At 44.5% G+C, this 25,140-nt stretch overlaps 1 protein-coding gene across 1 annotated transcript in view; it reads left to right on the top strand.

Annotated features, from left to right (window-relative positions):
* The window catches only part of LOC140203753 (transmembrane protein 87A), a 78,787-nt gene extending 72,495 nt beyond the window's left edge, over positions 1-6,292 (top strand). Inside the window, exons 20-21 of the mRNA XM_072269801.1 lie at positions 1,329-1,359; positions 2,973-6,292. Of these exons, the coding sequence (XP_072125902.1) occupies positions 1,329-1,359; positions 2,973-3,014 (73 nt within the window). The 3' untranslated portion in view covers positions 3,015-6,292. The remainder of the gene's footprint in view (positions 1-1,328; positions 1,360-2,972) is intronic.
* The last annotated feature ends 18,848 nt before the right edge of the window (positions 6,293-25,140 follow it).

Here is a 25,140-nt window from a genome sequence, read left to right as displayed (position 1 = left end):
AGCTTATGGGGTGTTAGCTTTCATAAGTCGAGGGATAGAGTTTAAGAGTCGCGAGGTAATGATCCAGCTCTATAAAACTCTGGTTAGGCCACACTTGGAGTACTGTGTTCAGTTCTGGTCGCCTCACTATAGGAAGGATGTAGAAGCACTGGAAAGGATACAGAGGAGATTTACCAGGATGCTGCCTGGTTTAGAGAGTATGGATTATGATCAGAGATTAAGGGAGCTGGGGCTTTACTCTTTGGAGAGAAGGAGGATGAGAGGAGACATGATAGAGGTGTACAAGATAATAAGGAATAGATAGAGTGGATAGCCAGCGCCTCTTCCCCAGGGCACCACTGCCCAATGCAAGGGGACATGGCTTTAAGGTAAGGGGTGAGAAGTTCAAGGGGGATATTAGAGGAAGGTTTTTTACTCCAGAGAGTGGTTGGTGCGTGGAATGCACTGCCTGAGTCAGTGGTGGAGGCAGATACACTAGTGAAGTTTAAGAGACTACTGGACAGGTATATGGAGAATTTAAGTTGGGGGTTATATGGGAGGCAGAGTTTGAGGGTTGGCACAACATTGTGGGCCGAAGAGCCTGTACTGTGCTGTACTATTCTATGTTCTATGTGCTATAAATTTCTACAGATATACTGAGGAGAGCGTTCTAACAGGTTGCATCACCGTCAGGTACGGAGGGGCCACTGCACAAGACTGGAAAAAGCTGCAGGAGGTTGCAAGCTCAGCCAGCTCCACCATGGGCACTGGCCCCTTCAACACTTATCTTCAAAAGATAGTATCCATCATTAAGGACCCACAGCACCCAGTATATGCTCTCTTCTATCGAGGAGGTGGTACAGGAGCCTGAAGTCACACAATATTCTAGGAACAGCTTCTTCCCTCTGCTGTCAAGATTTCTGAATAATGAACCAACCCATGAACACTGCCTTATTTTTTTTTCACTTATTTATTTTTTTAAACATTGTTTCTCATTGTAATTTATAGTTTTTATGTATTGCATTATACTACTGGCATAAAACAACAATTTCATGACAGTGATATTAAACCTGATTCTGAGATTGCACAATGTGTGTGTGAGAGTGTGTGTGTGTCTGGATGGTGTGTGTGTGTGTCTGTATCTGTGTGAGAGTGTGTGTGTGTGTAGGGGACTGTGTGTGTGTGTGTGTGTGTCTTCAGAAGAAGCTGAAAGTTGTGAAAGTTTACTGCAGTGTTTTTGAAAATGATTGTACAGTGCTTTACAATAATGTAGTCTTTAACCAAACAGCTTTTCCTTGTTTGATATGCAAGAGATTAATCTTCATTTACAAATTCATTTTATTTTCCAGTACACTACCAACCCTATTGGATTCAGATGAGGTAATATAATTACACTTTATAGCTGGTCTTGTAGGCTGTTACAGTATCTGTCCCCAGTTGAGTTTTGCCCAATGACTTTGTGCCAGATTGAATATGTTTGGAAAAGGCACCATGCGTCTAGTCAGTCCTGCGAGCAGAAAGGGCTAAAGCTTGCTCTTTACTGTGTTCTAAATTAGTGACCTTAACCAAGTCCGAGTGATGACAAAATGGCACACACTGGATAGTGAGGGGATACTTCGAACATAGAACACTACAACAGCATGGGAATAGGCCCTTCATTTCACAATGTTAAACTAAAGCACATTAGCACATGCTCCATATCCCTCTGTACTCTACACACAGTCCATGTCTCTCCCTTCTCTGTGAATTCATATGCAGGCGGTCCATGTCCCTCCCTTCTCTGCACAATCATACACACGCGGTCTGTGTGTCTCCCTTCTCTGCACAGTCATATGCAGGCGGTCCATGTCCCTCCCTTCTCTGCACAATCATACACACGTGGTCTGTGTTTCCTCCTCCTCTGCACAATCATACACACGCGGACTGTGTGTCTCCCTTCTCTGCACAGTCATACGCCTATGTAAGTGTTCCTTAAACTCCGCTATGGTATCTACAGTCATTGAATTTATTTGCACTGAAACCTTTATTTACAATATGCCATAAGTACATCTGCATAACTATCAAACGAGAAAATCTGTAGATGCTGAAAATTCGAGTAACACACACAAAATGCTGGAGGAACTCAGCAGGCCAGGCAGCATCTAGGAAAAGAGTACAGTCAACGTTTCGTGCCAAAACCCTTCGAAAGGACTCCCAAAACATCAACTACTCTTTTCCTAGATGCTGCCTGGCCTGCTGAGTTCCTCCAGCATTTTGTGTGTGCTGTTTGCATAATATTCTCTATTTTGTCTATCAATTCAATTCAATCTATTGTCTAACAAAGCATCAACATCACTCCCATTTCCTGCTTTTACAATATATCTGTGAAGCACTTGTGGATATAGGGCCCAGACCTCTCATAATAGGATTACTGTTGGATTATAGCGCTCAGTCATTATCATATTAATAGCGGGGCAAATTTGGGGTTCCCGCTGAATTTCTGTTCAATTTATTGTGTACTTGGGTTTGCAGTTAAGTACGCTACTAAAGCAGTCAAATCTTTCTTTTGTGTGGGAAATGACTGTGCAGTGGAAGATTTGAGCACTGCTTTAATTAATCCTTTGGGTGCAGTGGGTGGTTGAAGTTTCACAAAACAAAAGAAAAAGTTTGAGATGTAGAAGACACCAATACTGTTCCCTCATTTAGCAAAGTCACAAATTTGATCTTGAACTGTTCATGTTTTTCTATGTTCCTTTACCAGTTTCAGAATTTGCTGTCATCAGTGCAATATTTTAAAAGTTTTCTGTAATTTTTCTGCCAAATGTTCCTTGGATTTAAATTATCAGGTAATTCAAAGCAATTTGGTTAATATGGCTTAAAATGGATTTATCTCACAGAACCTTCAATGAGTGCTGCCTGGCCTGCTGAGTGTGCAATTTTTGTTTGTATTTCACAGCATTTACAGTTTTATTTGTACCTAATTTAAAAGTTATTCTTTTTCTGTCTTGTTTCAGGAAATAATGACGACCAAGTTTGAAATCTCCAAAATGGAATAATTGCATGAAGCACACTTACAGGCAAACTGTTACTTAGCAATACGAAAACACTGATGGAGTGGATATACAATTTGGACATTTTTTTATAAAATGCAGATAAAAAGGAAAGAATGTGCAAAACATTCTCTGTGAGGTGACCTTTTGCAACTTTTTTTAAAATTTCAAATGCTTCACCCAGTCGCACTATTGAATGATTTTTTTTAACCTACCTTTTACCCCTCTAGTTGTAAGGTGGTCTGAATTCTATGAGGTGCCACAAGCAGAGTGGAAAGGAGGAGGGGTTTATTTTTGTTGGGAATGGACAAGATTCAAAATCAAACTAAGCAAATCAGTCATGTTGACATTTCAGCACCATTTTGGTGATACAAAATCAACCACACTTACAAAGAAGGGTTGTTAGGCTGAATATTTGTAACATGATACTCACATGTCTGCCTATATGAAAATAACTTATACAATTTAAAATATTTATTAATAAGAAGAAAGGCAGCCATTTTCATCTGCAAGCTACCAAGAGGTATCTTTCTTCTGATTTAACCCCACATAAAAAAGCAGACTCAATTAGGAATTGTTGCGTATTCCTAATGTAATTTTAAATATGTGCACTTTCAGTTAATATCTTGTCCAAACCAAAAGCTGAGATTAATTGACAAGTTTTTTCCTCAATTTAGGTTATACTTTGTGACTTTAATACAGCCCTGCTGCACCTTTGGCTTCAAGGTTTATGCCATCCTTGTAAAATAGCCCGTCATCAGGTTTACTGTGAACAAGGGTGGAGCAGATGATGACATGTGCAATAGATTGCAAGGTAGTTATTGCTCATCCTCAGACCACATTGAAGGTCTGTGGTGCCTCAAGCTACCCGTAATTCAATCCTTCACATTTTGAAGTTTTCCCCAAGCGGGTTTGAGGTGGACAGCCAATACATATGCAGCAGGCACCACATGTAATATTTAAGATCGTGCTGTTGGTTTTAACAGCACAGTGCAGCTTGTATTTTATTTGCTCGCCTTACTACAAGCACTCCTGGACATTTAAGGGAAACCATTATAGATGTGAAGTTTTTTCCCAGCCTGCTCTAGGAATCTGAGTGTGGGTTGCTGTGGTGCTTTGATTTTCCAACCCAGCTCTGAGTGAGAAGGGTGACAACTCACAGGGATTCTGACCACAGATTTCTGTTGTCAAATCCAGGAACATGCTTGCTGCATTGACCATGGATTTCTGGTTGAATAGCTGGCCACACACTATTAAGTTTAGGACGTTAAGATAAGCCTCAAATATTCCATTTGAATCATTCTATTTCTCTTTTAGTTTTTAAATTGAGGTTCACTACAACAAAGGTCATGATAACCTTGCCAAAGTTATTCACTGCTTTGTTTAAAACAGACTTTAAATTATCTTAGAAGGCTTTTTATATTACTCAAGGGTTTGAGGAACTGTATAGTTGTCAATAAGCAGTTCTGATTGGGATTGGTTCAAATCCTGATGCTTTGAATTTTGACTTGTAAACGTCTCCCTTATAGGGATCTGTAGTTTAGCTTGGTTAATTGATGTAGTTTAATCTGGTTCCTTCCAAACAGCCTGTGTAGTTTGTCCCTAATAAGATTTGTCAAGATGCTTGTTGTTTAGCTAGATGCTGTGGGCACTTGTCAAAAGAGTGATGGTACAACTCTCACATATCTATTTGTACCAACCTGAAGGTTTATTCTGCTTGAATTTTGATTTCTAAAGCCTGATCTTTGTCAAGATTGGACTGAGATTGGTGCAACCATTATGAAAGTTGACGTGGTTCTCCAGTTATTACCATGATCCTAACTTTATAACTCTTTGTATATACAGATTCCCAAATGTTTACATTAAGATTTGTGGTACATTTTTAAATAGCTTTGATTCTTCTTTGTTACGGTATTATAAGCATATATGAACTGCATCTGTGAATATCAATAAATCATATTTGTTAAAAAAAATTAAAGAATCTGCAAATATTTGGCATTGATATGTTTGACAAACCTTATTGAATTTTTTGAAGAGGTTACTAGGAAAGTTGATGAGAGTAAAGCGATGGATGTTGTCTATATGGACTTCAATAAGGCCTTTGACAGGGTTCCACACGGAAGGTTAGTTAGGAAGGTTCAATCATTAATCATTAATATTGAAGTAGTAAAATGGATTCAGCAGTGGCTGGATGGGAGATGCCAGAGAGTGGTGGTGGATAACTGTGTGTCAGATTGGAGGACGGTGTGTAGCGGTGTGCCTCAGGGATCTGTACTGGGTCCAGTGTTGTTTGTCATATATATTAATGATCTGGATGATTGTGTGGTAAATTGGATTAGTAAGTATGCAGATGATACTAAGACAGGTGGTGTTGTGGATAATGAAGTAGGTTTTCAAAGCTTACAGAGAGATTTAGGCCAGTTAGAAGAGTGGGCTGAAAGATGGCAGACAGAGTTTAATGCTGAAAAATGTGAGGTGCTACATTTTGGTAGGACTAATCAAAATAGGGCATACTTGGTAAATGGTAGGGCATTGAAGAATGCTGTAGAACAGAGGGATCTAGGAATAATGGTGCATAGTTCCCTGAACGTGGAATCTCATGTGGATAGGGTGGTGAAGAAAGCTTTTGGTATGCTGGCCTTTATTAATCAGAGCATTGAGTATAGGAGTTGGGATGTAATGTTGAAATTGTATAAGGCATTGGTAAGGCCAAATTTGGAGTATTGTGTACAGTTCTGGTCACCGAATTATAGGAAAGATGTCAATAAAATTGAGAGAGTACAATTATTGCCTGGATTTCATCTCCTAAGTTACAGAGGAAGGTTGAACAAATTGGGTCTTTATTCTTTGGAGCGTAGAAGGTTGAGGAGGGGCTTGATAGAGGTATTTAAAATTATGAGGGGGATAGATAGAGTTGACGTGGATAGGCTTTTTCCATTGAGAGTGGGGGAGATTCAAACAAGAGGACATGAGTTGAGAGTTAAAGGGTAAAAGTTTAGGGGTAACATGAGGGGGAACTTCTTTACTCAGAGTGGTAGCTGTGTGGAACGAGCTTCCAGCAGAAGTGGTTGAGGCAGGTTTGATGTTGTCGTTTAAAGTTAGATTGGATAGATATATGGACAGGAAAGAAATGGAGGGTTATGGACCGAGTGCAGGTCGGTGGGACTAGGTGAGAGTAAGAGTTCGGCACTGGCTAGAAGGGCCGAGATGGCCTGTTTCCGTGCTGTAATTGTTATATGGGAGCAAATTGCTTACCGTTGATAGTTTAATTATTTCTGTTACATGCAGTCATCTCTATAAAGATTTTATCTTCATCTCATTCTCTGTGTGTGCTGTTCAGATTTGTGAATAATAACAGCTTCAGTTTCATGATATTTTTTGTATGCCCCTCTGCTTTCTCTTCACCCAGTGTCACTCTAGGTAGGGACTGTAACCAAGCAGCTGACCTACTTGCTGTCCAGTGTAAAATAATTCAGCAAGGTGAGTGTTACTATCTGAACTGCTGGGTGAAATGCTTGAGCACCTTTAGATGTCCCTTTTGATTCGTACTACACTGTGCTTATTTGCTAAACAATATCACGACAGATCCCTGCTCCGTTAAGCCAGTTTGAACTATAGGATTTTCAACGGTACAGCTAGTTGAGCAACCACCAGCAACCTGGGTGTAATCGTTGTCCAGGGGTGCTCTCTGTATAAAGTTTGCACATTCGCCTTGTAATGTCACGGTGTCCTTGGGATTCTTTGATCTCCTTCCACATTCCAAATGTATGCCGGTTATGAATAGTCAAAGGGTGATGTGCTGACATTGGAGAGGGTCCAGAGGAGGTCTACGAGAATGATCCCAGGAATGGAGGAGTTAATATATGAGGAGCATTTGATCACTCTGGGCCTGAACTCGCTGACATTTAGAAGGATTGGTGGGGGGGTGGGGAAGACTCATTGAAGTCTATCAAATATTGAAAGGCATGGATAGAGTGAACGTGGAGAGAATGTTTCAAGTATTTGGAGAGTCTAGGAATAGAAGGATGTCCCTTTAGAATAGAGGAGGAATGGTGGCGAATCTGTGGAATTCATTGCCACAGGCATTTTTGGAGGCCAAGTCATTGAGTATATTTAAAGGTAGGGGTTGATAGGTTCTTGATTATCAGGGTGTCAAAGGTTACGATAGAAGGGAGGAGAATGAGGCTGAGAGGGAAAATAAATCAGCCTGGAATGATGGAGCATACTTGATGACTAATTCTGCTCCTATATCTTGTGGTGGTAGATTAATTAGCTGCTATAAACTACTCCTGTTGTGTAGGTGTTAGATGGTTTTTATGAGTGTGGGAAGAATAAGAACGGGATTAATGTAGAATTACTGTAAATAGGGTGCCAGCACAGGTCCAGTAGGCTGAATGGCCTGTCTCCATGTTGTTGGTTTCTAGGACTTGATTGAGAGCAGAAATAATGAATAGGTCAGCACTGTACATTCTGCAAAGGCAGTTTTGGGATTTGATAGTGTGTTGATTTTGATTCCTTCCTTCAGGTAAGGGAAATTATTTTCATTGCCGACATTTACAACATACAGACCTTAAAACCTCAATGGTTCCATTTGAGTATCTGACTTTAAATATTTTAAACTATTACTGCAGATTTTGTTTTATTACAAAATGATCTCCTTTAAGCCTAGCTCGTTTTTAATACCACTGCATCCTACACTGCTTAGGTTTGTCTGCTGGGTATGAGGCTTGATCTTAAACTCGTTTTGTTTGCGTTGAGCCAGAGCTGGGGGAATATTTAAATAAATCTAGATAGTTAGGGCTCTTATCTATCGTGCCAGAACAGAGAGCTGTTAGATCATTTGTAACAAGCACTGTGAAGTTTGCAGGAAGCATTAATTTACACTATTTATTGGGTGGCGTGGTACCATGGTGGTTAGGGTAATGCTTTACAGCACCAGTGACCCAAGTTCATTTCCCACCACTGTCTGTAAAGAGTTTACTTTCTCCCGATGACCACGTGGCGTTCCTCCCACAGTCCACAGATATGCAGGTTCATAGGTTAATTAGCCACATGGGTATAACTGAGCAGCACACGTTCACTGGGCTGGAAGGGCCTACTACTGTGCTGTATCTCTAAATACAAAAACATTTTTAAAAATTGCTGTTTTCTCCCCAGTGTATTTTAAACTCCTGTGGTTCTTTTATATTCTAAATTTGTGTTTGGTTAGTTAATTGCACTAAATGTTACCTGTCAGTATTCTGTTGTCTTCTTGTCCACCTCAATCAGCTCCATTGAATTGACAATGCAGATTGATGATTTGGGGTTGTCACTGACAGTAAGTTAGTGTATTACTAGTAAAAATGCAGTACAGAGAAGTGTGATGCTAAGCTTTAGAGGAACATTGGGGTGTTTTGAGAGGTACAGGACCAGCTCAGGCAACTTGGTCAACACAGATGACCAAGAAGGGCCTGTTTCTGTGCTGCATAGTTAGAGATGGAACAGGAGTGGAATCGAACATTTCGGCGAAATCTGGACATGTGTCACGTTCCAGTGCAGGTATGCTTTATTTTTTATCAACAGGGAATGTGTGTGTGTTTATTTGCTGTACTACCTTTGGGAGAAGAATATTTGTTTTTCCTGGGAAGGGAGCCTGGTTTCCACAAACATGAGATTCTGTAGATACTGGAAATCCAGTGTGACACTTCCCAAATACTGGAGGAACTCAGCAGGTCAGGACGCATCTGTGGAAATGAATAAACAAGTCAACATTCCGGGTCCTAATAAAGGGCCTTGGCCTGAAATGTCGATTATTTATTCATTTCCTTAGATGCAGCCTATTCCTCCAGCATTTTGTGTGTTGCTCCAGGCTTCCACAAAGAACAGCAGAAAGGGAATATCCGAGGAGACTTTATTTGTTGAAGTGAGGTGGGAGCAAGGGAAAGAGAATATAGAACAATCCTTGTCTCAATAGCACTGGCATCCCCTTGGTCTACCACACACTTGGATTCACAACCGTGCAGTCACATCTGAACGGAGGGGAGGTGTTCTTTCCTCTTGTGTGAGAGAGCCACAGATGCTAATTATAATTTGCATGGCCTGTACTTGGTGTGTTTGTGTTTAAGGGAGTTTTATTTTCAACTGTTAAGAGAAAACAAGCTATGAATAGAGGGAGCACTAAATGGACATAAAGTGCCTCTGTGTCTGGTTATTGTTGGATGGGCCAGCTTGTAAATCCATGTTTAGAACTGGTTCTGAAAGTTTTCCAAAGGTGATATTTCAGGATGTTGAGGCTGAAGATTTAATAAAAAAATATTTGTGCTGGTAGTGCAATTTCTGATGTTCATTTACCAAGCTCCATAACAACATTCACAAAATAAGGAAACTTCTGTTCATCAGCATCGATCCCCTCACCACCACTCCAAAGAACTGTCGCCTTCAGCCCCACTCCAAGGGGGTGTCACCCTCAGCCCTGCTCCAAAGAAGTGCAAGGCAGATATATTCCAAATAAGAAGAAATTTTTGAATGGAAGAAGGATACTACCGTGGCTGACAAGTGAGGTCAGAGCCAAAGTAAATGCAAAAGAGAGGGCATACAAGGAAGCCAAAACTAGTGGGAAAATGGAGGATTGGGAAGCTTTTAAAAACTTGCAGAAGGAAACTAAGAAGGTCATTAGGAAGGAAAAGATGAATTATGAAAGGAAGCTGGCGACTAATATCAAGGAAGATACTAAAAGCTTTTTAAAGTACATAAAGGGTAAAAGAAAGTTGAGGGTAGCTATAGGACAAATAGAAAATGATGCTGGAGGTATTATAATGAGAGATGCAGAGATGGCAGAGTAAGTGAATGTGTATTTTGCATAAGTCTTCACGGTGGAAGACATCTGCAGTGTACCGGACATTCAAGGGTGTCAGGAGAGTGAAATTTGTGCAGTGAAAATTACAACTGAGAAGGTGCTCAGGAAGCTTAATGGTCTGAGGGTGGATACATCTCCTGGACCTGATGGAATGCACCCTCAGGTTCTGAAGGAAGTAGCTGGAGAAATTGTGGAGGCATTAACAGTGATATTTCAAGAATCGATAGATTCTGGCATTGTACCAGATGACTGGAAAATTGCAAATGTTACTCTGCTATTTAAGAAGGGTGGGAGGCAGCAGAAAGGAAACTATAGACCTGTTAGGCTGACATCAGTGGTTGGGAAAGTTGTTGGAATTGATTATTAAGGATGAGATTACGGAGTACCTGGAGGCACATGACAAGATAAGCTAAAACCAACATGGTTTCCTGAAAGGAAAATCCTGCCTGACTAACCTACTGTAATTGTTTGAGGAAATTACAAGCAGGGTAGACAAAGAAGATGCAGTAGATGTGGTGTATTTGGATTTTCAGAAGTGCTTTGACAAGGTGCCGCACTGGAGGCTGCTTAGCAAGATAAGAGCCCATGGAATTACAGGTAAATTACTAGCACGGGTGGAGCAGGAAACAGAGAGTGGGAATAAAGGGATCTTATTCTGGCTGGCTGCTGGTTACCAGTGGAGTTCTACAGGGGTCGGTGTTGGGACCACTGCTTTTTACAATGTATGTCAATGATTTGGACTATTGGATTAATGGAATTGTGGCTAAATTTGCCGATGATACAAAGATAGACGGAGGAGTGGGTAGTGTTGAGGAAACGGCCTGCAGAGAGACTTAGTTTAGGGGATTGGACAGAGAAGTGGCAAATGAAATATAATGTTGGAAAGTGTATGGTCATGCCCTTCAGTGGAAGAAATAAACGGGCAGACTATTATTTAGATAGGGAGAGAATTCAAAACGCAGAGATGCAAAGGGACTTGGGAGTCTTGCGCAGGATACCCTAAAGGTTAACCTCCAGGTTGAATCGGTGGTGAAGAAGCCAAATGCAATGTTGGCATTCATTTCTAGAGGTATAGAATATAAGAGCAGCGATGTGATGTTGAGGCTCTATAAGGCACTCGTGAGATCACATTCGGAGTATTGTGTACAGTTTTGGGCTCCTTATTTAGAAAGGATATACTGACACTGGCGAGGGTTCAGAGAAGGTTCACGAGAATTATTCCAGGAATGAAAGGGTTACTGTATGAGGAACATCTGGCAGCTCTTGGGCTGTATTCCCTGGAGTTCAGGAGAATTGGGGGGGGGGGGGGGAATCTCATAGAAACATTCCGAATGTTAAAAGACCTGAACAGATTATATATGGCAAAGTTATTTCCCATGGTAGGGGAGTCCAGGACAAGAGGGCATGACCTCAGGATTGAAGTACGTCCATTTAGAACAGGGATTCAGAGAAATTAGTCAGAGGGTGGTAAATCTGTGGAATTTGCTGCCACGAACTCCTGTGGAAACCAAGTCATTGGGTGTATTTAAGGCAGAGATAGATAGGTTATTGATTAGCCAGGACATCAAAGGGTATGGGGAGAAGGCAGGGGAGTGGGGATGACTGGAAGAATTGGATCAGTCCATGATTGAATGGCAGAGCAGACTCGATGGGCTGAATGGCCTACTTCTGTTCCTATATCATATGGTCCTAACTGCCACTGACAGATTTTTTTTTTTCATTTTTCACACCATTCTCTGTAAACTCTGGAGATTATTGTTTCCGAAAATCCAAGGAGACAAACAGTTTCTGAGATCATCAAACCACCCCGTCTGGCACCAACAATCATTCCATGGTCAAAGGCACTTAGATCACATTTCTTCCCCATTCTGATGTTTGGCTTGAACAACAATTGAACCCCCTTCACCATGCCTGCATGCTTTTATTCATTGAGTTGCTGGCACGATTGGCTGATTATATATTTGCAGTAATGAGCAGGGATACATATTAAAGTGGCCACTGAGTATGTGCCAGGAAACTATCAACTTCTGCTATAAATATACCCACAGACTTGACCTCCACCACAGTCTGTGGCAGAGCATTCCACAGATTCGCTACTCTCTGGCTAAAAAAAATCCTCCTTACCTCTGTTTTAAAAGGTTGCCCCTCAATTTCAAGGCTGTGCCATCTGGTTCTGGATACCCCTAACATAGGAAACATCCTCTCCATATCCACCTTATTTAGTCCTTTCAACATTCAATGACTCTTTCCACCCACCCCCCACATTCTTCTAAATTCCAGTGAGTATGGGCCCAAAGTTGCCAAATGGTCCTCAACTGTTTACCCCTTCATTCCTGGAATCATCCTTATGAACCTCCTCTGGGCTGTCACCAATGACAACAGATCCTTTCTGAGATATGCGGCCCAAAACTGATGACAGTACTCCCAAGTGTGGCCTGACTAGTGTCTTTTAAAGCCTCAGCATTATCTCCTTGTTTTTATATTCTATTCCCCTGGAAATAAATGCCAACATTGCATTTGCCTTCTTTACTATAGACCTGACCTGTAAATTAACCTTTTGGGAGTCTTGCACGAGAGCTCCTAAGTCCATCTGCACCTCTGATATTTGATCTTTCTCCTCATTTAGATAATAGACTGCACTATTGTTCCTTTTACCAAAATGTATTATCATACATTTCCCAATATTGTATCTCATCTACTACTTTTTTGCCCATTCTTCCAATTTGTCTAAGTCATAGTCATAGTCATTGATCCCGGGGGAAATTGGTTTTCATTACAGTTGCACCATAAATAATTAAATAGTAATAAAACCATAAATAATTAATTAGTAATATGTAGATTATGCCAGGAAATAAGTCCAGGACTAGCCTATTGGCTCAGGGTGTCTGACCCTCCAAGGGAGGAGTTGTAAAGTTTGATGGCCACAGGCAGGAATGATTTCCTATGACGCTCTGTGTTGCATCTCAGCGGAATGAGTCTCTGCTGAATGTACTCCTGTGCCCAACCAGTACATTATGTAGTGGATGGGAGACATTGTCCAAGATGGCATGCAACTTGGACAGCATCCTCCTTTCAGGCACACCGTCAGAGAGTCCAGTTCCATCCCCACAACATTACTGGCCTTACGAATGAGTTTGTTGATTCTGTTGGTGTCTACTACCCTCAGCCTACTGCCCCAGTACACAACAGCAAACATGATCGCACTGGCCACCACAGACTCGTAGAACATCCTCAGCATCGTCCGTCAGATGTTAAAGGACCTCAGTCTCTTCAGGAAATAGAGCCGGCTCTGACCCTTCTTGTAGACAGCCTCAGTGTTCTTTGACCAGTCCAGTTTATTGTCAATTTGTATCCCCCGGTATTTGTAATTCTCCATCTTGTCCACACTGACCCCCTGGATGGAAACAGGGGTCACCGGTGCCTTAGCCCTCCTCAGGTCTACCACCAGCTCTAGTCTTTTTCACATTAAGCTGCAGATAATTCTGCTCACACTATGTGACAAAGTTTCCTACCATAGCCCTGTACTTAGCCTCATCTCCCTTGCTGATGCATCTAACTATGGCAGAGTCATCAGTAAACTTCTGAAGATGACAAGACTCTGTGCAGTAGTTGAAGTCCGAGGTGTAAATGGTGAAGAGAAAGGGAGACAAGACAGTCCCCTGTGGAGCCCCAGTGCTGCTGATCACTCTGTCGGACACACAGTGTTGCAAGCACACGTACTGTGGTCTGCCAGTCAGGTAATCAAGAATCCATGACACCAGGAAAGCACCCACCTGCATCGCTGTCAGCTTCTCCCCCAGCAGAGCAGGACGAATGGTGTTGAACGCACTGGAGAAGTCAAAAAACATGACCCTCACAGTGCTGGCTGGCTTGTCCAGGTGGGCGTAGACACGGTTCAGCAGGTAGACGATGGCATCCTCAACTCCTAGTCAGGGCTGGTAGGTGAACTGGAGGGGATCTAAGTGTGGCCTAACCATAGGCTGGAGTCCTCCTCCAATTGCATTGCTTCCTCAGCACTATCTTGCCCTTCACCTATCTTTGTATCATTTGCAAACTTTGCCACAAAGCCATCAATTCCATTATCCAAATTATTGACAAACAATGTGAAAAGTAGCAGTCCCAGTACTGACCCCTGAGAACACCACTAGTCACTGGCAGCCAACCAGAAAAGGCTCCCTTTATTCCCACTTACTACCTCCTGGCTGTCAGCCATTCCTTTATCCATGCCAGTATCTTTTCTGTACCTGGAAACCTCATACTTAATAATAGACTCCAACATTTCCCCAATCACTGAGGTTAGGCTAAATGGCCTATAATTTCCTTTCTTTTGCGTTCCTCCCTTCTTAAAGAGTGGAGTGACATTTGCAATCTTCCAGTCCTCCAAATCAAGTGATTCTTGAAAGATCATTACCAATGCATCCATTCAGCAACCTCTCTCAGTACTCTGGGATGTAGTCCATCTGTTCCAGGTGACTAATCCACCTTAAAACCACAAACAAGAGAAGATCTGCAGATGCTGGAAATCTGAGCAACACGCACAGAATGCTGGTGGAACTCAGCAGGCCAGGCAGCGTCTATGGGGGAAAAAGTACAGTCGACGTTTCAAGAATGCCATAGTCATAGAACACCACAGCACTGAAGCAGGCCCTTTGGCCCATCTAGTCAATGCTGAATCATTAATCTGCCATGACCCATCAAGCTGCCCCTGGTCCATAGCCCTCCCATTCATCCATGTACCTACCCAAATCCCGTGAAATGTTGAAATTGAACCCACATCCACCATCTGTGCCGACACTCCCCGCCACCCTCTGAGTTAAGAAGTTCCCCATCATCTTTCCTCTGTGTTGAGAAGTTTGTTAAAAGGGAGGTGAACCAGTTCTAAGGGCCGACGTGCTCTCCGGAGACAGATAGGGAGGGCCATGATGTCTTCATCATACACAGTTCATGGTTACCGTTTAATTGTCCCCACCTTCCAATCAACCTCGTGATTCCAACGTTCACTTACACCGCGGACAGAATGCTCAGCGGCCAGTTAACCTCCCGACCCGCTTGATTTTCGGAAACCAGAGCACCCGGCGGAAACCTACTCTGTCTCAGTGAGAATTTTGCCCTGACGGCACCGGAGATCAGGGTCGAAACCGGGGTTGCTGGAGCTGGTAGGCAACAGTGCTAACCACAGCTTTTTCAGAGTTTGCGTTCAAAGGGCATGAAAAGATGAAGAACGAACAGCAGAGATTTTCTTCTAAGGAGTAAACCACGGGAATATACTTTCCTCAAATTGTAACGGTGTTCCGAGATCGGATGGGTTGTTATTTAGAATTATGGAAGTATTTTACTGAATGTATTTGGGTCAGTGATGTGGGAATGAAGCTGGAATTTCTTTTATTGGGATTAATCGATGCCAGCTCACACCACCCGCCCCCAGGTCTATAAATAACCCAACGGCGCCCCTGGCCCCCACTATCTTCACACCATGGCTTTAGGTAAGACCGAAGGGCTCGGAAATTTTATTTTACACAGGGATCGTGTTTCAAAACTTTCCTGGCAGTGTGGATTTCGCTGAAGGGTACTGTGCGACAACAGGATGCAAACTTGTGAATCTTTAACTCCGGACCGGTTGAAATGCATTCTCCAACGGGTTGTTTGCGTTTGCCTCTGGCTCTAGGGGCGAGCGATGGAAGGGAGTGAGGGAGGGAGGTAGGGGATTTCACTGCCTATGAACCCCGGGAATGTGACTGCGGCCGGTGCGCAGACCTTTAGCAGGAGGTGTCCAGATTTCTAGAGGAGAGATTCTGCGGGACAGTGCAGATGCCCGCCGTTTAAATATTAATGTTGCAGATAAGCGATTCACCCCCGCACCGGTGAAGCAGGGTCTGGGACAGTTTTGCCGCCTGTACTGGGGCGAGGATGCTCGGCGATAAACGTCTATGTTTTTAAAAAGCTTATCTGAATATCTGTCGACTAGTTTTATTACACGAGGTGGGGCGACAACCCAGAGCCGACGGCTGGTGACCTTAACTGTTCCAGGACGGTCCTCCCCAGATTCCCTGTCTCCTTCCCTCGGTATTGAATGTGACTGATCCTTCCAACCCCACTGGACTAACCAAGTACCGTACCCGGAATCAGTGAGACCACCGGCTGGACTGCGAGTCCCTGAGTTTTTCAACAGGGAACACTTCCAACTCCTACAGAAAGGTGAAGAGGAAATTGTGCTCAAACCTTTGAAGGGAGAGAGAATAAAGTCGTGGCGGAGGTGCTCAATAGGAAGCGCGGGAGGTTCAACGGTGGATAAAAAAAAGTGAAGGGAAAGTTGGAATAGGATTTAGGAAAAAGAGCAGGAGAATGGGATTAATTGATGGGAATAGGCGGCTATTTTATCTCGCTGTGACCTTGCACCTTAGTGCCCACCTGCACTGCAGCTCCGAATCAGAACCAGGTTTAATGTGAAATTTGTTAACTTAGCGGCAGCGGTACATTGCAATAGAAAAATATATAAATTCCAGTAAGTATGTTTATGTATATTAAATAATTAAAGATAATAGTGCAAAAACAAATAATTTTAAAAAGTGAGGTAGTGTTCATGGGTTCAATGTCCATTCAGAAATCAGATGGCAGAGGGGAAGAAGCTGTTCCTGAATTGTTGAGTGTGTGTCTTCAGGCTTCTGTACCTCCTTCCCGACGGTAACAGTGAAGAGAGGGCATGTCCTGGGTGGTGGGGGTCCTGAATAATGTACGCCGCCTTTCGAAGGCATCACTTCTTGAATATGTCTTGGATACTGCGGAGGCTAGTACCCACGATGGAGATGACTACTTTTACAACTTCCCGTAGCTTCTTTCGATCCTGCACAGTAGTCCCCGACCCCCACCTCAATACCAGACAGTGATGCTGCCTGGTAAAACTGAGAGGGGGATGAAATAACGATGGGATATGGATGGGGTGCCACAACAATCTCGCACTCAATGACAGCAGCTTCAACGAGCTGATTATCAACTGCAGGAAGGAGATACTAGCCCTTAACAGGGGAACGGGGTGGAGCAGGTCAGTCACTTTAAATTCCTAGGGGTTATCATTATCCTGGGACCAGCACGTAAATGTCATTAGGAATAAGGCATAACAGCGTCTCTACTTTCAAAGAAGTTTGCACAGATTTGGCATGTCACCAACATCTTTGACAGATTTCTATAGATGCACAGTACAGAGAGTGTTCCATTGTGTCCTGGTATGGAAACACTACTGCCCAGGAATGGAAAATCCTTCAGAAAGTAGTGGATACGGCCTGATCCAACACAGATGAAGCCCTCCCCGCCATCGGCCACATCTACATGGAGCATCCTAGCGGGAAAGCAGCATCCATCATCAAGGACTTATCACCGTCCATCCTTTGCTCTCAGTGGAAGCTTAGGTCCCAACCTACCAGGCTCAGGAACAGTGATCAGGCTCCTGAACCAGTGGATAACTTCACTCATCTCGTCTCTGACCTGCTTCCACAAACCATGGACTCACTTTCAAGGACTTGAAACTTATATTCTCAGTACTAATTATTTTTTTCTTGATTTGCACAATTGGCCCTCTTTTGCGCATTGTTTGTTTGTCAGTCTTTATTGATGTATTGTTTTCATAAATTCTATGTATTTTTCCTGTAAATTCCTGCATGAAAATGAGTCTCAAGGTAGTATATGGTGTCATATACGTACCCCCTGTGGCCACTTTATGAGGTGTGCCTGCTCGTTAATGCAAATATCATGTGGCAGCAGCTCAATGCATAAAAGCATGCAGATGTGGTCAAGAAGTTCAGTTGTTGTTCAGACCAATGGGGAAGAAATGTGATCCAAGTGACTTTGACCATCGAATGATTAATGGTGCCAGATGGGGTGGTCTGACTATCTCAGAAATTGCTGATCTCCTGGGATTTTCATGCACAACAATCCCTAGAGTTTACAGACAATGGTATGAAAAACAGAAAACATCCAGTGAGCTGCAGCTCTGTGGGCCAAAAGGTCAGAGGAGAATGGCCAGACAGGTTCAAGCTGACTGAAAGCCAACAGTAGCCATGCGTTATGACAGTGATGTGCAGAAGAGCATCTCTGAATGCACAAACATCAAAATTTGAAATGGATGGGCTGCCGCAGCAGAAAACCACAAACATACATTGTGTTGCCCAAATCATTGACCATAATTTTTTTCCATAGATGCTGCCTGGCCTGCTGAGTTCCTCCAGCATTTTGTGTGAGCTGCTCGGATTTTCAGCATCTGCAGATTTTCCTTGTTTGTACCCATAAAGTGACCACTGACTGTACCTTACCAACACATTTTTGCTGACTTTGACTACCTTCAGCCAGGTGGCGGTGAACATGTGGAATTCCTTGCCACAGAGGAGCTATGGAGGCCAAGTCATTGGGTGTATTTAAGGCAGAGATTGATAGGTTCTTGACTGGTGGGGGAGAAAGTGGGAGAGTAGGGTTGAACAAGAAAGTCAGCCATGAATGAATGCTGAAGCAGATCCGAAGGGCTAAAAGGCCTAATTCTCCTTCTACATCTTAAGACAGTATGACCCTTTGGTGTTCTTTTCTTTGCAGTCATTTTTCTATTCATCTTTTTAAAAATTTGCTTAAGTACCATTAATTGCATTGGCTGAAGGATTGATTGTGCTCAGAGTGCTGTTTTGGAAGAGCACAGTGAGAGAAAAAAATAACTCAGAGTATCTGGCGTGTCGAACAATGTGCCCAGACTGGTTTGATATTTTCTGGCATCTGGTGAACATCCTCATTCAGGGCTTGTTTAACATGAGTTGAAATGATGGCACACACCCTGAAGAAAACAGCAGGTGCACGTGTGTGAATGGAGGGTGTAGGTACTCGACTAGACCAAAAGGAGAGGTGTGATTTAACCTAAAAGGTAACACTCTCCAAACAGAAAAGCAAAAAGCAGTAGCGCCTGTAGAAAAAGTATTGAACATTCACGTTGATGACATGCCAGAATTTAAAGGTTAATTAGAAGCTGTTTTAATATCAGTTGATGAACGATTACCCTATATAAAGTGTGTTTTAAACTTTTCACCTCTCTGCCTCTTTTGACAAAAACCTGCAAGACAAGTATCCACTCCCCAGGGACATTAATACAGAGCAGCACACACAAAATGCTGGAGGAACTCAGCAGGTCAGGCAACATCAACAGAATTGAATAAACAGTCAGTGTTTTGGGCTGTTACACTGTGAGGATCCTGATGAAGAGACTCAGCCAAAAATGTCAAATCTTTATTCTCTGTGACTGTGCGCGTTTCCTCCGGGTGCTTGGTTTTCTTCTGCATTCCAACGACTAAGTATGTGCACACGCCACGTTATCACCAGACAAGTGTGGCAACACTTGAGGGCTGCCCAGCATCATCCTCGCTGATTTAATCTGACGCAAACAACGTATTTCATTGTGTGATGTTTCGACGTACATGTGACAAATAAAGCAAATCTTTATCTTTTAAAAAAAAAGTTTAAAGCTAAAAGAAAATGCTGAAAATCTTAAATAAAAGCAGAAATTTCTGGAAATGTAGATTTCAATCTTTCTCAGGGTTTGTTCATTTCAGGGTATCGTATGATGTGGGCATTCATGGTCTTTCCATGACCATGATTGTTCTTGGCAAATTTTTCTACAGAAGTGGTTTGCCATTGCCACCTTCTGGGCAATGTCTTTACAAGACAGGTGACCCCAGCCATTATCAATACTCTTCAGAGATTGTCTCCCTGGTGTCAGTGGTCACATAACCAGGACTTGTGATCTGCACCGACTGCTCGTACGAACATCCACCACCTGCCCACATGACTTCACATGACCCTGACTGGGCAGCTAAGCAGGTGCTACACCTTGTCCAAGGGTGACCTGCAGGCTAGCGGAGGGAAGGAGCACCTTGCCACTTAGTTTTCTCACTACTAGAGCATGTAGGGTTAAGGTGGAGGGGAAAGTTTTTTACACAGAGGACGGTGGGTATATGGAATGAGCTGCTAGAGGAAATGGCCAAGGTGGATGCAGTTACAGTATTTAAATGGTACTCAGGCAGGTTCATAGAGAGGAAAAGTATTGGCCAATTGCTGAAAATTCAGCATGGATGAGTTGGCTGAAGGGCCTGTTTCTGTGTTACATTGCTGCATGGTTCAGAAAGTCATGCAGCTTCCATCAAAAGAGAAATGGTTGTCACTTCAACGCAATGGACTTTTGTCAGAGAGATAGAACGCTTTATTTTATCTCTCTTTCCTGGTTCTGAATGGTTGGCCTCGGAATGAATGGTGGACTGGGTGGGAAAGAGATAGGTAAGGTGACAGGAATGTTTCTGAATGGGCGAGGCAGCGTCACCTGGTGATGCTGATGTTTACAGAGCCCACACGCTATCTGGATGGGGCGTTGCCTGGATTATTACAGGGCCCAACTTCAAGACTACACCATTGGTGATACTCCTGTTTTGGTCCAGTGGTGTATTCCAGATTATAAAATCCCAGTGCATCCTCAACAATGATACCACAAGTCATTCATTACGTAATATCTGATTAATGACATCTGTTGTCTTCATTATAATTACATCAGTGGCCACTTTACCTCCTGTACCTAATACAGTGGCCACCGAGTGTGTGTTCATGGACCTCTGCTGGAGCCTGCCCACTTCAAGCTTCGACATGTTGCGCATTCAGGGATGCTCTTCTACACACCACTGCCGTAACATGAGCTACTCTAGCCTCCTGTCAGCTTGAACCAGTCTGGCCATTCTCCTCTGACCTCTCTCATTAACAAGTTATTTTCACCTACAGAACTACCACTCACTGGACCTTTTTTTGTGTTGTTTTTCACACCGGTCTCGGTAAACTCTGGGCACCGCTGTGTGTGAAAATCCCAGGAGGTCAACAGTTTCTGATGTATGCAAAGCTCCCCATCTGGCACCCACAATCATTCCACGGCCAGTCACTTAGATCATACTTCTTCCCCATTATGTTTGGTCTGAGCAACAACAGAACCTCTTGACCATGTCTGCATGCTTTTATGTATTGAGTTGCTGCCACATGATTGGCTGATGAGATAGTCGCATTAATGTACAGGTATACCTAATAAAGTGGCCACCGAATGTAAATCACCCTTAATATCTTCTAATCTAAGAATCATTCCATGGTCTTTAGTCAATCATGTGTGTGTTTATAATCCATTTCATTTAATAACATAACTGAAATAGAGAGGCACTGAGGCACAGATAGTAGATCCACTGGCTCAGAGCTCCAGAGACCCGCGTTGAAGCCCAACCTTGTGGAGCTCACACGTTCTCCCTGTAACCATGTGATCCGTCAAGGCCCTCCAGGTAGGGAGGTTGTCCTGATGTCCAACAACTGATGTCCAGCTGTCTCTGCCTCTGCTGAGGAGGTCACTGGCAGAAGTGGGAAGTTGATGCAAGTTCACAGGGAAATACTGTAAATGATCATCTCCCACTCTCCTCATCTCTCTCCAAACTCTTGGGCCCCTCGCCTCACTCTCTTACTGCACCTCACCCCTCCACTCTCACACCCTTACCCCCACTCCCCTGCTTTCTAAGCAACACACACAAAAAGCCCGAGCAACTCGGCAGGCCAGGCAGCCTCCATGGAAACGAGTACAGTCAACATTTCGGACCGACACCCTTCATCGGGATTGGAGAAAAAAAGATTTGGAGACAGAGTAAGAAAGTGAGGGGAGGGGAGGAAGAAACTCAAGGTGATGGGTGAAACCGGGAGGGGGCCAGAGGGTTGAAGTAAAGAGCTGGGAAGTTGATTGGTGAAAGAGATACGGGGCTGGAGAAGGGTGAATCTGACAGGAGAGGACAGAAGGCCATGGAAGAAAGAAAAGGGAGAGGAGAACCGGAGGCAGACGATGGGCAGGCAAAGAGATAAGGTGAGAGTGGGAAAAGGGGATGGGGAATGATAAAGGGGATGGGGAATGATGAAGGGGGGTGCTGTTACTGGAAGTTCGAGAAATAAATGTTCATACCATCAGGTCGGAGGCTACCAGATGGAATATAAGGTGTTGTTCCTCCAAACCTGAGTGTGGCCTCATCACAACAGTAAAGGAGGCCGTGGAATAACATGTTGGATTGGGAATGGGAAGTGGAACTAAAATTTAAATCTCCCCTCCCCCTCCTCTCTCTCATCCCCTCCCCCTCTGCACATCTCCCTCCCCCTCTGCACATCTCCCTCTCCCTCTCTCATCCCCTCCCCCTCCACATCTCCCTTCCCCTCTCTCTCATCCCCCTCCCCCCTCTCTCATCCCTTCCCCCCTCTCTCATCCCTTCCCCTCTCTCTCACCCCCTCCCCTCTCTCTCACCCCCTCCCCTCTCTCATCCCCTCCCCCTCCCCTCTCTCATCCCCTCCCCCTCTCTCTCATCCCCTCCCCCTCTCTCATCCCCTCCCCATCCCTTCCCCCTCTCTCACAACCCCTCCCCTCTCCACATCTCCCTCCCCTCTCTCATCCCCTCCCCTCCACATCTTCTTTCCTCTTTCTCTCATCCCCCTCCCCCTCTCATCCCCTCCCCCTCTCATCCCCTCCCCCTCTCTCTCATCCCGCTCCCCCTCTCTCATCCCCTCCCCCTCTCCCTCATCCCCTCCCCCTCTCTCATCCCCCTCCCCCTCTCACCTTCCCCCTTTTCCTCCTGCTCTTCCCCTCTCCCTTTCCTCTCCTCTCTTCCACGCCCCTCTTCTACCCTCCCCCTCCTGCTCCTCCTCCCCCCTTTTTGCATACCACCCACACAGCTCATTTCATCACACCGGTACATTGAGGCTGTAGAAGGGAAATCCAAAAGCAGAATACAGAATGAAGTGTCACGTTTACGGAGAATCAGGTGCACTCAGTTTGTGTGGCCAAGAGCCCATCTTAGCCCACAAAGGGATTGTTTGATAGCAGCGGGGATAGACTATTGAATGTACAAGATTGGTGAGTTCATCCTGGCCTTGCACTATACTGTCTGCTTGCACGAGGTGGGGGGGGACTGGGACTGAAAGAGTTGCTTCCTCGGGAGCTTGAGTGGCCCCCTCCTGTGTTTCTTTGAATTTTGTACAGGTAAGTGTAACCTTCATAAATAGAGCCATGATCAAATTTGAGCCGAAAATTACTTGGCAACAGTATAATTGACTCAGAAATCCGACCTTAACAAGTCATCAAACCCAACGGAGCAGGCTTAAATACCTGATACGGGCGCGTTGTCTGTAGACGCGAAAGGAAAGGGCTTACAGTTACTGTCAGAAGCAACTGTGCTACACCCGGAGAGTTGGGAAGTGAAGGGCCATAACCACTCTGTCTCTTTCATTTCCTTGGAATCCTGGCGGTGGTTGTAGGTAACAGCATGCTGGAGGAACTCAGTGGGACAGTCAGTATCTGTGGAGAGGAATAAAGAGTTGATGTATCAGGCCAAGACTCTTCTTCAGACATCCAGATGAATGGCCTCTGCCTGAAACGTCGACTGTTTATTCCTCTCCATACATGCTGCCTGGCCTGCTGAAACCCTCCAGGATTTTGTATGTGTTGCTCTGGATTTCCAGCAGATTCTCTTGTAAAGAAACTATTTACATTGACACAAGTTTGTGCTGACCATCAAATGCGCGTTTGTGCTATCTGACTTTATTCTCCCTTGCGTTCATCTCAACTGCCCCCATATCTTCCACTCATCTACAACTGAGGGGAAATTTAGAGTCCCGTTAAGCTACCAACCTACACAAATCCATGCAATATGGCAGAAACTGGAGAACGCAGGGGAAATGCCCATGGTTACAGGGAGAACATGCAAACTCCACGCAGACAGCATCAGAGGTGGGTATTGAACTGGGTCGCTGGAGCTATGGGCAGTGGCTCCCAAAGATTTCTACCGTCAATGTCATACTTATCCTGTACTATTCTTCTTCTTGGGAATCAGAGTGCAGCAAGACCTCTGCCAAGGGCTGTCAGATGCCAGAGGCTGGTGCCACCAAGCACGTGTACAACACCAAACAAGATGCTGGGGATGCCAGCGAGAGCACCGCGGAGACCGGGGTAAAGCAGGGTGAAGCCGGAGGGGATGCAGGCGACGTGACAGCAATCAGTGACCCCGAAGTCAAGCAGGGAGATGTTGAAGGGAGCAATGCCATGGAGAAAGAGGGAGGTGCCCAGCTGAATTCGGGCGATGCTACCATCCACACTGGTGAGAAAAAGAGTGCCAGAGATACCAAAGGCCAGTGTGGTCCCCAACATAAAAAGGTAAGCATTGCCCCAATCTGTCTCTACTTAAGACTCCGCTCCTTGGCTGCCACATCATAAAATCCAACAAACATTTGAGACTCTCTCTCCCTTTAGAAGCTTCCCATTGAAGGGTGACATCACTTTGTCATTGTCTGTGAGCTCTGAAGGGAGGCTGAGCGATGACTTCATGAAGGTTTTAACCAGTGCCATAGATAAGGTCTTTTCCCCCAGGATAGGGGAGACTAAAATCAGAGGGCTTAGTCTTAAGGTGAGAGAGGAAAGACTAGATGGGAGCTGAGGGATAACTTTTCTCAGCCAGAAGATGGTGGGTATGTGGAACGAGCTAGAACAAGGTAAGACAATAACAATGTAGAATGAAGTGTAAAAACAACTGAAGAAAGTTTACTTTGTGGGTAAATGATAAAGAACAAGATGATAATGAGATAGATTGTGAGGCCAAGAGCCCTCTTGTACACATGAGAGGGGGACAGAGCTGTCCTTGAGACTGGCGGCCCATGCGTTCATGCTTTGGCATCTTCTGCCTGATGGGAGGGGAGAGAAGAGAGAATACCTGAGGTGATCATGCTGTCTGCTTTACTGAGATGGGGAAAGGTGGGAGGGGAGGCCAAAAGCAACTCAGTATGGGCATCTTTCCTGAACTCATGAACCAGGCTTTGCTGCTTAGAACTCACTCAGCCAACATCCGCCCTCCACCCCGATCCCCGGTCCCTGTCCCCCTCCACCCCTCACCCCGGTCCCTGTCCCCCTCCACCCTCCGCCCCCCCCGCCCCGGTCATGGTCCCAGTCCGCTCTCTGCCCTGATCCCGGTCTGTTCTCTTTCTCTCTAGGTGGAAGCTGCTCGCTCTTCCAGCTCCAGTTCCAGCAGCTCCTCAGAAAGTGAAGGCGAGGGGAAGGTAAGGATGGTGTTCTCTCCACCGATGGACGGCACAGTCCTGCTGTGCAGTGCAGTGACCCAGGGGCAAAGCTGCCAACTCCGCTTCAGCAACGCAGGTTCGATCCTGACCTCCAGAGCTGTCCGTGCGGAGTTTGCACTTTTTCCCTGAGGCTGCGTGGGTTTCCTTTCCTCT

This window comes from Mobula birostris, chromosome 10 (genome assembly GCF_030028105.1).
Source record: "Mobula birostris isolate sMobBir1 chromosome 10, sMobBir1.hap1, whole genome shotgun sequence".
Taxonomy (NCBI): Eukaryota; Metazoa; Chordata; class Chondrichthyes; order Myliobatiformes; family Myliobatidae; genus Mobula; species Mobula birostris.
The sequence above is the reverse complement of the archived record's forward strand: the minus strand, read 5'-3'. Positions and strand labels throughout refer to the sequence as shown.